The sequence below is a fragment of the Zalophus californianus genome, chromosome 3 (assembly GCF_009762305.2).
Source record: "Zalophus californianus isolate mZalCal1 chromosome 3, mZalCal1.pri.v2, whole genome shotgun sequence".
NCBI classification, from domain to species: Eukaryota; Metazoa; Chordata; class Mammalia; order Carnivora; family Otariidae; genus Zalophus; species Zalophus californianus.
Genome location: NC_045597.1, coordinates 165,588,755 through 165,601,901, shown reverse-complemented (window position 1 = coordinate 165,601,901; position 13,147 = coordinate 165,588,755). Strand labels below are relative to the sequence as shown.

General features: G+C 35.7%; 1 protein-coding gene across 6 annotated transcripts in view; it reads left to right on the top strand.

Annotated features, from left to right (window-relative positions):
- The window catches only part of NDUFS1 (NADH:ubiquinone oxidoreductase core subunit S1), a 28,582-nt gene extending 16,991 nt beyond the window's left edge, over positions 1–11,591 (top strand). For all 6 annotated transcript variants that reach the window (XM_027589951.1, XM_027589952.1, XM_027589950.2 and 3 more), the window contains exons 14-19: positions 904–1,064; positions 4,800–4,954; positions 6,758–6,933; positions 7,501–7,635; positions 7,731–7,803; positions 9,184–11,591. In XM_027589951.1, coding sequence (XP_027445752.1) covers positions 904–1,064; positions 4,800–4,954; positions 6,758–6,933; positions 7,501–7,635; positions 7,731–7,803; positions 9,184–9,275 — 792 coding nt within the window. In that variant the 3' untranslated portion in view covers positions 9,276–11,591. The remainder of the gene's footprint in view (positions 1–903; positions 1,065–4,799; positions 4,955–6,757; positions 6,934–7,500; positions 7,636–7,730; positions 7,804–9,183) is intronic.
- The last annotated feature ends 1,556 nt before the right edge of the window (positions 11,592–13,147 follow it).

Here is a 13,147-nt window from a genome sequence, read left to right as displayed (position 1 = left end):
ACATATTCTAGGGAAATTCCCAAGGAGGACATTTATTCTCCTCTAGTATGTAGGCATAATTCTCATGCTGATTCTTTGATTTGGGCCAGTTATTTATTTATTTTTAAAGATTTTATTTATTTATTTGACAGAGAGAGACACAGCGGGAGAGGGAACACAAGCAGGGGAATGGGAGAGGGGAGAAGCAGGCTTCCTGCTGAGCAGGGAGCCAGACGCGGAGCTCAGTCCCAGGACCCTGGGATCATGACCTGAGCCAAAGGCAGACGCTTAACAACTGAGCCACCCAGGGGCCCCTGGGCCAGTTATTTATTAAATAATACAGAGGGTGGTTAGGAGAGTGAGCTCTATACTCTTCTGCTTTACTTTTAACTTTCCATCCTCCACTAAATCTGTAGTTTCCTTTGCTTTTGGGAGGCACTCCCCTCCGGTTTTGGCATTCAGGAAGTTACTGTGTTTTAAAGCAGAGCCCTTAAAGTTTTAGGTATTCTGCATTGTAATCCTAGGGTTCATTGTTTTCCCTACCTCTTTGTCCTTTTCTAGAGCATGGTGAGTAGATAGAAGACTGTAGACATGATACTTGAATGTGGCTTTTTCTGTTAGTACCAACTCAATGTCTGTAGTGACATTGCCCAGTTTTTCTGGAACATACCCATAATCATTCTGACCAAAGGATGTTTAGAAAAGGCTTTCATTCCCAGTACTTTTAGAAAATCTGTTTTATCTGATAACTCATTTAGCCATTTCATAGTAACATTGGCGAGGTGTTTTTGGTTAAATCTGGTTATATATATGTCTATATGTTGACTCTTAAAAATCAAAGACATTCTGCATTAAAACTAAAACTTGGGATAACGTAGATGCAAATTAAAAAATTTTTTTAATCAAAGTTCTTTTTTTAAATAGGTATTACATGAAGCTAAAAAACCAATGGTGGTTGTAGGCAGTTCTGCACTCCAGAGAAGTGATGGGGCAGCAATTCTTGCAGCTGTTTCCAACATTGCTCAGAAGATTCAGACGAGTAGTGGTATTGCTGGTGATTGGAAAGTTATGAATATCCTTCATAGGTATGTTGAGTGATTGTTCTATATACTGTAAGATTCAAGTAATTTTGTGTACATGTGTTACTGTTATACTGTCACATTTAGATTTACTAATAGCTTAATATTTAGCAATGTCTCAGTAGTAGACGTGAAAGAGATACCTTTATTTTCTGTGTGAGAAGAACCGAAGATAAATAATATTTAAAATATTTGAGGGGTGCCTGGGTGGCTCAGTTGGTTAAGTGTCTGCCGTTGGCTTAGGTCATGATCCCGGGATCCTGGGATCAAGCCCCATGTAGGGCTCCCTGCTCAGCAGAGAGTCTGCTTCTCCCTCTGATCCTCTTCTCTCTCGTGCTCTCTATCTGTCATTCTCTCTCTCAAATAAATAAATAAAATCTTTAAAAAAAATAAATATGATAGGCAAATTTTTTAAATTTAAAAGTATTTGAATACATTGTGGTTTTTTTTTTTTAAGATTTTATTTGAGAGAGAAAGAGAGAGCGTGGGGGAGGGGCAGAGGGAGAGGGAGAAGCAAATTCCTCACTGAGCAGGGAGCCCAATGTGGGACTTGATCCCAGGACCCTGGGATAATGACCTGAGCTGAAGGCCGACGCTTAACCAACTGAGCCACCTAGGCACCCTTGAGTAAATTCTTAAACATTAATTTCAGTTTCAATGTTATATTTCTGTTTGGTTTAATTTGGCATTGTAGATCATCATGTAAACATTTTTTTTTTTTTTAAAGATTTTATTTATTTATTCATGAGAGACAGAGAGAGAGGCAGAAGGAGAAGCAGGCTCCCAAGGAGCAGGGAGCCCTATGCGGGACTCGATCCCAGGACCCTGGGATCATGAGCTGAGCCGAAGGCAGACGCTTAACCATCTGAGCCACCCAGGTGCTCCATCATGTAAACATTTTTAAAAACTTTATATTTTTTAGGTAGAATTTATTTACATTGTTCACCTCTGGATCCTTTCTAGCCACAATTTTTACTTGTTATTTTTAGTTCACTTTTCCATCTATGTCTTTATTTATACAGTTTTGTTTTTCTGAATGGGTACCAAAATTAATTAAACTTTTTTTAAAATTCCCAGTTGTCTAACATTGTATTTCTGATTCCTTCTCACAAATGACTACTTGGGTAGGTACAAAGATGACAGTCTTTTTTCCTTTAATACTAAGTATTTCTGCACACTTTCATTTAATATTTTAGGGAAGATCTAATGTAATCTCTGTTTTGTCACTGAGGATGACCTGACTTTGTATATGTATGTCTGCCTCCTCACCCTTTGGGCTCCTTATTTTTGATGTTAAAAAAAAATTCTACCAGATTTTAAGCAGGTGACACTCAGATGTCATTAGTTTTGCCTGGGAATATCATAGAGACTCTCCATTATCAAATTGAAATGTTTTGATTTTTTTTTTCCTTTTAAGCTCAGAAAAAGGTTATTGGTTTATTTTTACTTAATTATTTGCTCTCCTGCAGAAGCCTCTTTTGTTATGCATTGATTGGCCTTCAGACTTTTGGCTCTTTTCTCTCATAATTTTTCTCATATCCTTTTTCTCTGGGTTTAGAGAAAATTTCTTACATTTTGTTCCATCATTTTGTGAGTTTTCATTCTGGAGAACACTGATATTGTTACAATTTTTAATTTATTAACCTTCTTTTGTCATTTCATTCTTACAAGATTTCCTTTTTATGAAAGTTCATTTTAGTTTATTAGGACCTATCTTTTTTTTTTTAAGATTTTTTTTTTTATTCATTTACTTGAGAGAGAGAAGAGGGCACATGAGCAGAGGGAGGAGCAGAGGGAGAGAGATAAGCAGACTCCACGCTGAGAGCATAGCCCGACACAGGGCTTGATCCCACAAACCTGAGATCATGACCTGAGCCCAAACCAAGAGTCAGACACTCAATGAACTGAACCACCCAGGTGTTCCTGCACATATCTTTTATTGTAAAGGTAGACGTAAGCTTACTCAGTTTGTTTTCCAGGATGAGGTAGACTGTGTCTTAAGTTAATGTGAGTCTCTGCCCAGTTTTTTGAGACATGTCAAAACTTAAACTGAGGGAAGTTAAGAAAGAACTGTTGGGGACAGGGCGCCTGGGTGGCTCAGTTGGTTAAGCGACTGCCTTCGGCTCAGGTCATGATCCTGGAGTCCCTGGATCGAGTCCCGCATCGGGCTCCCTGCTTGGCAGGGAGTCTGCTTCCCCCTCTGACCCTCCCCCCTCTCATGTGCTCTCGCTCGCTCTCTCTCTCTCAAATAAATAAATAAATAAATAAAATCTTTTTAAAAAATCGCTTAAAAAAAAAAAACTGTTGGGGGCAGAGGGATTTGTTTTGAAATGGGGAAGTATGAGTCCTCCAACTTTGTTCACTTTTATGATAGGTTTGGCTATTTTGGGTCCTTTGCATTCCATATGAATTTTAGGATCAGCTTGTCCATTTCTGTAAATTATTAATCTGGATTTTTGATAGGGATCGCACTGAATTTGTAAACTCAGTTGGGGAGTATTGCCATATTAACAGCATTAAGTGCTCTAATCCATGAATGTGGGATGTCTTTCCATTTAGTAAGGTCTTTAATTTCTTTCAAGTTGTTTTGTACTTTTCATTATATAAATCTTACATTTATTGTTAAGTTTTTTTTAAGTATTTTATGCTTTTGATGTTATCCAGAGTTTGACAGAGTAGCAGCATCTAGTAGGAGTTGGTTTGACCTGATCTCCTCCCCTAACAAATAGGTAAAACACCAACTTGCTTTATATACAGTAGGTCCTGAGAATGGCTATTTCTAGAAAGAAAGTTAGTAATAGCAAACTGGACCAGACTCCCAGTTATTCAGAGTATAGTTATTCTGGACTCCTTTATTTATTTATTTATTTATTATTTTTTTAAGATTTTACTTATTTATTTGGGAGAGAGAGAGAGCATGAGTGGGCTGAGGGGCAGAGGGAGACAGCAGACTCCCCACTGAGCAGGGAGCCTGATGCAGGGCTCAATCCTGGGATGATGGGATCATGACCTGAGCCAAAGGCAGATGCTTAACCAACTGAGCCACCCAGGCACCTGCAGACCTCTTTTTTTAAAGGATTATTTTCTGCTTATAAGAGTAATATATGCTCATAGAACATAGATGTACTAATTATATTGTTTTCTCCAAGTTACAGTTTTATGAGTGCTGTTTTAATTTCTCCCTTTTGGTTTTCAAAATCATACGACTTTTCTCTAATGACTGCTTTTGGCTTATCGTGTTTTATATCTTGCTTTATTGAGTAAGAATCAATTTAGGACAGTTTCAATTAGCATAAAGTTTCCAGAATTACTCCATTAACTATTATCTCATGAAGTGGAGTGCCTGAGTGGCTCAGTTGGTTAAACATCTGACTCTTGATTTTGGCTCAGGTCATGATGTCATCGTGAGATTGAGCCCCGCGTCGGGCTCTATGCTGGGCATGGTTAGGATTCTTTCTCTCCCTGGCCCTTCCTCCCCTCCCCCTAATAAATAACAATAAATAAATATCTCATGAAGAGACAGTGTTCTAAGCGTCTTATTTCTTTGTTTGACACCCTTAAAACAGTAAAATATTGCCATTTCTGGTTTTGACATCTATTTTAAAATGGGTCAAGAAGATGAAGGAAGGTTTTTGTCAGCATTGACAAAAAGAAAAGATTAAGTATCATTTCAGGAGTCACATTTAATTTTTTATAATGATAACACTGCACGTGTGCTAAAAATCCATAATTGTTTTACAGGATTGCAAGCCAGGTAGCTGCTTTGGATCTTGGGTATAAACCTGGGGTGGAAGCAATTCGTAAGAACCCTCCCAAAGTGCTGTTTCTCCTGGGCGCAGATGGAGGTTGTATCACTCGACAGGATTTGCCAAAGGATTGTTTCATTATTTATCAAGGTAAGTAGCATCTGTGACACCAGAAACAGAAAAGAATCCTATGCTATGTCTATTAGAAACTATATGGCAATATATTTAGTGGATTGAATATTTTCCATTCAGGAATTTTCCCCCAACACACACACCTCAGTATTTTTTTAAACCAAATCATAGGTTTTATTCGTTATATAGTTGATACTATTAAGAATTATTACCTGGTGGGGCACCTGGGTGGGTCAGTCAGTTTTAAGCATCTGCCTTCAGCTCAGGTCATGATCCCAGGGTCCTGGGATCTAGCCCCACATCATGCTCCCCAGGAGCCTACTTCTCCCTCTGCCCCCCCCACCACTTGTGCATGCTCACTCACTCTCTTTCTCTCTCAAATAAATAAATAAAATCTTAAAAAAAAAAAGGTTATTGCCTGGGAAAAAAAAGAATTATTACCTGATGATATTTAATAACAAAAAATTAGAAGAAACCTAAATGCCTCACTAATAGGAATGGTTAAATTATGGTTTATTTATACAATTAAATATGTAACATTAAAATTCAGCTTTTCAAAGAATATTTAGCATTATTATATAATCAGAGGAAAGCACTTGTACATAAACAGTGTAAAAAGTTTAAAAATCATGAATGCTGGGGCACCTGGGTGGCTCAGTCGTTAAGCGTCTGCCCATCGGCTCAGGTCGTGATCCCAGGGGTCCTGGGATCGAGCCCCACATCGGGCTCCCTGTTCCGTGGGAAGCCTGCTTCTCCCTCTCCTGCTCCCCCTGCTTGTGTTCCCTCTCTCACTGTCTCTCTCTCTCTCTCAAATAAATAAAATCTTTAAAAAATAAAAAAATAAAATAAAAATCATGAGTGCTGAGTTACAGGACGTTTAATGAAATACATTTGATAGTACATCTTTGGCTTTTTTGTTTTTGATTCATTTTCTTGAACTCTCACTCATTGTAGATATAATTAAGTTTCCCTGGAATAAATGGAGTCCAGAGTATTCCTGGATATTTTACAGAGAAAAGTATTACATAACTCTCCATTTTAAATAAACGCCATAAATTTATAATGGGCTTTTTATTGCCATGGCACATAAAGAGCATTATAGAATATTTAGTATCTTTAGTTTGATAAAGTTAAATCAAAATGCATAATTTACATCCGGTTCCTAGTCCTATCCAGAAATAATCATTGATGGCTTTGGAAATGTATGCTTCATATATTTTTTTGTTATATACGAAAATAAACACAAATGAGGTCATTAGACTTTATATATTGTTCTATAACTTACTTTCATTCAACTCAAGGTTTTTTTTTCCTTCTAACAGTTTTGTTAAACTATTAAAACTTTCATTATACTATTTCAGTCTTTCATTATACTGTTTTCTGTAATACCCTGTTTATGTTCTTTTCAGTATTACCACCGTCATTCCTGTTCTACATTTTTTGTTCCTCCACCATTTCAGTCTGTTTTACTGAATTTCACTAACATACATCTGAGCATTTCCACTTTGTAATCAAGAGAAATAATGTACCTAGTTGCCAGTGATACATGTTTGTATGATATTATACATATTTCTGTATTTACAAAAAATAATCTGGGAAGATAGCAAATGCTTATCAGTAATTTTCTTTGGGAAGGGAGTTGAATTGTGGGCAAGGTGGGCTTTTTATTCTAAAATTTTTTTATATTGTTTTGTATGTTACAATTTTACAAACACTTTCGTAATTCCTAATGGGATTTAAAAAGAATATCTTGTGTGTTCATGTATGATACCTAATCAGTTTTTTGCTAAAATATGGTTTGTCCTTTCCATCTTTTCTCAGGACATCATGGTGACGTTGGCGCTCCTATAGCTGATGTTATTCTCCCAGGTGCCGCTTACACAGAGAAATCTGCTACTTATGTCAATACTGAGGGCCGAGCTCAGCAGACTAAAGTAGCAGTGACACCTCCTGGCTTGGCAAGAGAAGACTGGAAAATTCTAAGAGCCCTCTCTGAGGTATTTGTTCTTAGTGATGCTGCTAATGGGATGTTTGACTTGATAGCTTCTCAAAATGATTTTCAAAGTCAAGAAGGATGCAAGCCTGATGTGCAGAGATAATTTGAATAATCTCTGTAAGACAAATGTATTCAGAAAATGGGCGTTTGACATTGGTATTTTTATTTTTGGCTTGTTTTTTGCCTAAAAACACTTCTTTTAACTCTTTATTATAAAAAAAGAAAAAGCATGAGATTTAAAATAATATACAATTGTCTGTAAACTTTGTATATGATCAATGTCGGGTTAGCAGAAGCATTCAGATTTAGCATAGTATTATCTCTTTAATCATTCATTTCATACTCAGTCTAATTTCTAAAGAGAAATTACTAATGTACTGACAGCTGTTTATGAATTAGAATTTTTGACAATTGTGTTTTCCTCTTAGTCACTTAATGTACATGCAAATGGACACCAATAGAATTTTCACTAGCACAACATTATTTCACTATAGTTGCAGTTATGTATGATTTGAATTTTTTTAAGTACTAAAGCTTTATGTCAATTCTGGGGACCTGTTATTTATAGATTGCAGGTATGACTCTTCCATATGATACTCTGGATCAAGTAAGGAACAGATTGGAAGAAGTCTCTCCTAATCTTGTTCGATATGATGATGTCGAAGGAGCCAATTATTTCCAGCAAGCAAATGAGCTCTCCAAGGTAAAAACTTGCTTGTATTCAGTTTTCATAGTAGTGTATCCTCTGATGTTAGTTTTCAGTTCTATTATTGACCTCATAATCCTTTTTTTTTGCAGCTAGTGAACCAGCAGCTTCTTGCTGATCCGCTTGTTCCACCTCAGCTAACAATAAAAGACTTCTACATGACAGGTATGCATTTGTTAGCGTGACTGCCAAATATGAAAGGTGGGAAGGAATAAGATCACCTAATTTAGCATTATGATTCCAACCTGTTTGAGAATATTTGATATTTTTATTTAATTTTTGAAAACTTTGAAACATCAGAAGTAATGTAATTTATATTTTCTGATTTTACTCTAATTTCTTTTGTTTCTGAAATGTAAGCAGATTTTAAATATAAAATTTACTGTTTTGTATAAAATCACCATATAGCAATTTAGGGAGAATTTTTTTTTTTTAAGTGACAACCGTGAAGGTTTTTTCTGAGAATTACAGTAGAAACAGTAAAACAGTTAAATGTGAAGTATGTTAAAGAGTGCTTCTGATGGACATTGTTAGTGGTGCTTTTAAGGAATGTGGATTTACTGAAACTTATTTACTGAAGATTTTACATTTGATGTAACATGATATAGCACTTGGTATAATATCTGTGTTATGAGGTAGTTGACATGATTTTAAATAATTTTCTACCTAAAAGCAGATAGTATATTTTAAAAAATTTTTAAGCTTGTTTATCTAAGATTATTTTTAATTGGTTTTTTAGTTATGTTATAAAAGTTATGTTTGTTGTAGAACACATACCTAAGCCCAAAAGGCAAAGAGCATTTACTGTGATCCCACTATCCAGAAATAACTACTTTTAATTTTTTAACATTTTGTCAATCATACATACAAGGATATACATATATATTATTCACTTAAAAAATAAAAGATTTGATTATTCATTTACTGGGGGCAGGGGTTGACAGCTTTATTGAAATAGCATTTACATACCATAAAATTCACTGAATTCAGTGGATTTTATTTTATTTATTTTTTTTAAGATTTTATTTGAGGGCGAGAGAGAGAGCACATGCATGTGTGCGCGTACATGGGTGGGATGAAGGGGCAGAAGCAGAGGGAGAAGCAGACTCCGCACTGAGCATGGAGCCCAACATGGTAGTAGATCCTAAGACCCGGGGATCATGAGCTAAACCGCCTGGGCCACCCAGGCGCCCCTGGATTCAGTGCATTTTAGTACACATACTATTTTATAAACTTGTTTTCAGTAACAGTATTGTGCACATATTGTCCTATCTTTAGTACTTCTCTATAATATTTGTAAGGGTTGCATACTGGCATATTGTATGGTTATATGTAATTATTTAATCATTCCTAGGAGTACTTACTAAAAGCACTTAGCTTGTAAGGGGCTTATTTTCTGGAGTTCTTCTCACATTAGATACAGTTACATAGAATTTTATAGTCTTTTTTTTTCGTTGTTCCTGAATGTGTGCAACAAGAAAGTTTTACTGTGTGCTTTTTTAAAAATTGTGTTATCAAAATGCACATTTTCTTAATCTCTTTCAGACTCAATTAGCAGAGCTTCACAGACAATGGCCAAATGTGTCAAAGCTGTCACAGAGGGTGCCCAGGCAGTAGAGGAACCATCCATATGCTGAAACTTCTACTAGGAACCCCATTTTGTTACAAATAATTAATGGACAGTTATGTTGGAGTGATCTCCTACAGGTTTATTCTTTAAAAAATAATCTGAATGATGTAATATTTAAGGTCGTACCTTGCTTATTTGAAAATGATACTGCAATTATCAGTGAACTTTGAGGTTTCAAAGACATTTATGTATTGTGTGTAAACGTTAAATTGTTTAATAAACAATGTATATAGATGCTCTTTCACATAAAAGTATTGGCAATCTTTGTGACACATACAAAGAAAATTCTTAAAATACGAGTTTTTGTTTATTTTCATTGATCATTTATGTTTGTAAAATGTATGAAATAAGAAGAGCTTCCATTAGGACCCACTGTTAGTTTCTAGTGCTCAAGGAAAGATTTGAGCATTCTGTCAAGCTGGGTAAATAGAAAAAATATGTGTAACATAATCATACATGTATCTTGGACAACTATAAATGATAATAATCATAATAATGATAGATAATGATTATTTAGCTTTTTCTGTGTGCTAAGCACTCTGGTTTTACATGAATTATCTTGTTTTGTCCTTGCTACAACTCTGTGAGGTAGTGTTATCTCAGTTTACAGATGAAGAAACTGAAGCCTAGGGATATTTGGTAGCTTGCCCAAGGTCACAGAAAAATAGTCAAGGACTCCAGCCTAGTTCTCTCTGACTCCAAAGCTCATTGTTCTTACCTGCTACACATAATTCCCTCCCATTAATACAGATCCTATAGGTTGTTACTTCTAAGAATTAGCATTGAGAATCTTAATGGATAGTACATTTTTCTGGTTTCTCTTGAATCTGTTTATAGATCATGGTGATTTATGTGACATTTTTCTTTGTATAAGAGATTATACACACATGCATCACTGGAGTGATGTAGTTAAGGGATGTAATTTAGGTCTTTGTTGATGTTCCATATTCATTATATTAACCATCTGCACTTTTAAGTCAACTAAACTATTTCAATAATAGAAGACGAAGCTAACAGCTTTCATAATTTTCAGATGTCAAAACAAAAAGGTAAAATTTTATAATTGATCTAGGAGATAGTTTAAAGCCATATTAAATGTTTTTCAAAATCTATGGTCAGAATCCTTTTGTTGTGTAATCCTTATTCCTGCTTTCACTAAAGACTTAGCCCAATTGTAGGATGCGATATTCCTGATACAACAATAAGAGTTTTTAAATAGTAGTATATCATCGTCACTTTATCTTCAAAAAGATAAATTGTACAGAATTTGTCATCTGTAACGGTTTTTTCCAAACTGTTTATTTTTTCATTAGCAATACATTATGAAGTGTATTTTGCTTAAAGTACTTAAAATTCTAAGTTGCCTGAAATTGTGCAAATTCTTGCTGAAAGTCTTTGAATTCAGTACAAACTTTCTGTCCTCCTCTACTTTCTTTACCCCTTAGCACTGTAGCTGACCTCGAGGGGGCATATGCTTCTAGTTTTGTATTCTACACAGTACTTTTCAGTGAATGTGTGTAGACTTCATAGGCCTGTTGGTGAGGGAATATTGTGTTCAAATGGAGAAGAGGTGGTGTATGACCACGATGGTCCAGAATCCTTCGGCTGCCATCTAGGCAACATGTGTTGAACTTACAATTTTATAAAGAATACCTTGTCTGGGGTAAGTAGTGCTCAATAAAATTGGCTGGTTTTTACATAAAGTAAACATGAAAGTGTCTAGTGGGCACTTATTAATCACATAATGCTAAATAATAAGGTTATTGTGAACATAAACATTAAAGGTGGTTGCTAGGGGAAAAAAAGGCTTTCTGAAGAAGAGCCCCCAAATAGAAGAAAAATACATATAGGTGAGAATAACTTGGTTGATGGAATTATGATTCTAAGTAATGAAAGAGTCAACAATGAGAAGGTTAAAAAGGCTCAAGGGCCAGGTCCCTTTGGGTGAAGAAGGCAGTCTGGAAATACCCTCTCATTTAAAGAGGACCCAAATATGTATCACTAAAGCTTTAAGTACATTATGTCTAATTTTCATAAAAACCCTGCAAACAATAGGAATTGAGACCCAAGAAATATCAAATAACTTGCCTAAAGCTACAGAGTTAGAGACTAAAGGTGCAAGGGAGTTTACTTAGAGATATTTTATTGTCCCATGTTGCCTCAAATATAAAGCTTGGACAGCTATGAAAATGGAATAGATGTGCGAGAAAGATCTTAAAGCCTAAGCTCTATACAAAATGCTTCTCAAATTTATTGTGAATTGTATTATATTATAACAAATATATTAATAAAAAGTATTATGCCCTCTTAGTAATACCCAGTATACAGTCATTTATTATTGTTTGTTGCTGAGTTATTTAAACACCACTTCTTGCCAGGTCAGAACTTTGGAAAGGCTAGTAAGAAAAATTTTAAGATTATTTCTTCATTTGTAAAATGGGGATAAAAATAGAATAATTGTATTTACCTCTACCTCATAATGTTGTTATGAGGATTAGGTCAGAAAACCTATGAAACTCTTAGCTTACTTCCTGATAATGGTAAATGTTCAGTGTGCTCAATAACTGAAGACCCTCATTATAGGGAAGTGTGTATTCAAAATTTTTCTAACAGTTTCAGGAGGTTGCAGCTAACCATCCATGGGAGTTTTGTTGTTTTTTAAACTAAGCTCTGTACCCAACATGGGGCTCAAACTCACAAGAGATCAACAGTCACTCTAATGACTGAACCAGACAGGTGCCCCCATGGGCGTTCTTGATCCTAAAACGTCCCCATTATAAATGAAGTGAAAAACTCTCAAACCATTGGTTGTAAGGGAAAGTCAGGCCTAATATAACCTCTAGCTTTTATTTTTCTAAAGAAATGCATTCCTTTCCTAAGGCTCCAAGGAATTAAATGACTTATCCAAGGTCAACCTAATCGAAACACTTGCTACTACATACCATCCACCAAGGCTGTGAAAATTTATTATGCAGAACCTTGTGCTGGGTGCCTGGGTGGCTCAGTTGGTTAAGCGACTGCCTTCGGCTCAGGTCATGATCCTGGAGTCCCGGGATCGAGTCCCGCATCAGGCTCCCTGCTCGGGGGGAAGTCTGCTTCTCCCTCTGACCCTCTTCCCTCTCGTGCTTTCTCTCTCTCATTCTCTCTCTCTCTGAAATAAATAAATTTAAAAAAAAGAACTCTGTGCTTATTTTGATGGAACTTTTACCAGTTGTAGGAAGATTTACTGAGTCTGTTGGGTGGGTTCTAACCCTTAAAAGAGATTACTTCTAAGAGCAAAACCATAAAAACAGTGCTATCAGAAGAGGAAGATTATTTGCTAGTGATAGAAAGGGTACTGAAAGAGGGTTAGAGCTATTGATGTGCACAAAGGGGGCCAGTGGATTCTTTTGCCAACATAAACTTTTGATTAATATAAACTGTCAGATTTACTATTAAACAGATTACCCTACCACTATTCAACACCTAAGGAGAGAAGAACTAAAGCAGCTTAAAACAATGCTAAGAGGTGTTTTTTAAAATGTTAATATGTCATGACTGCTGTTAAGATGTCACTAGTAACACTGCAAATCCCTTGTTAGCTAAGATCTGGTTTGCCTGAAAATGAGGGCTCAAGCAGAAATTAAGGTATGCATGAGTATGACAAGCTACTTTTTAGGACATTTTGTGAGGTTACTCCTATCAACATAGCTAGACCTCATGTTTGTGGTTGATTCAATGTTTGGAAACAAGTGGGTATGAAAATAATATAAAGATCTGTTGGAACAAAAAATTGTGTATAGACATATATATGGACACCGTTTAATAATGAAGATAGCTGATAACTCCGTAATAATTTTTAATAACCAATATTTTAAAATATCTTAACAATTGCATAGT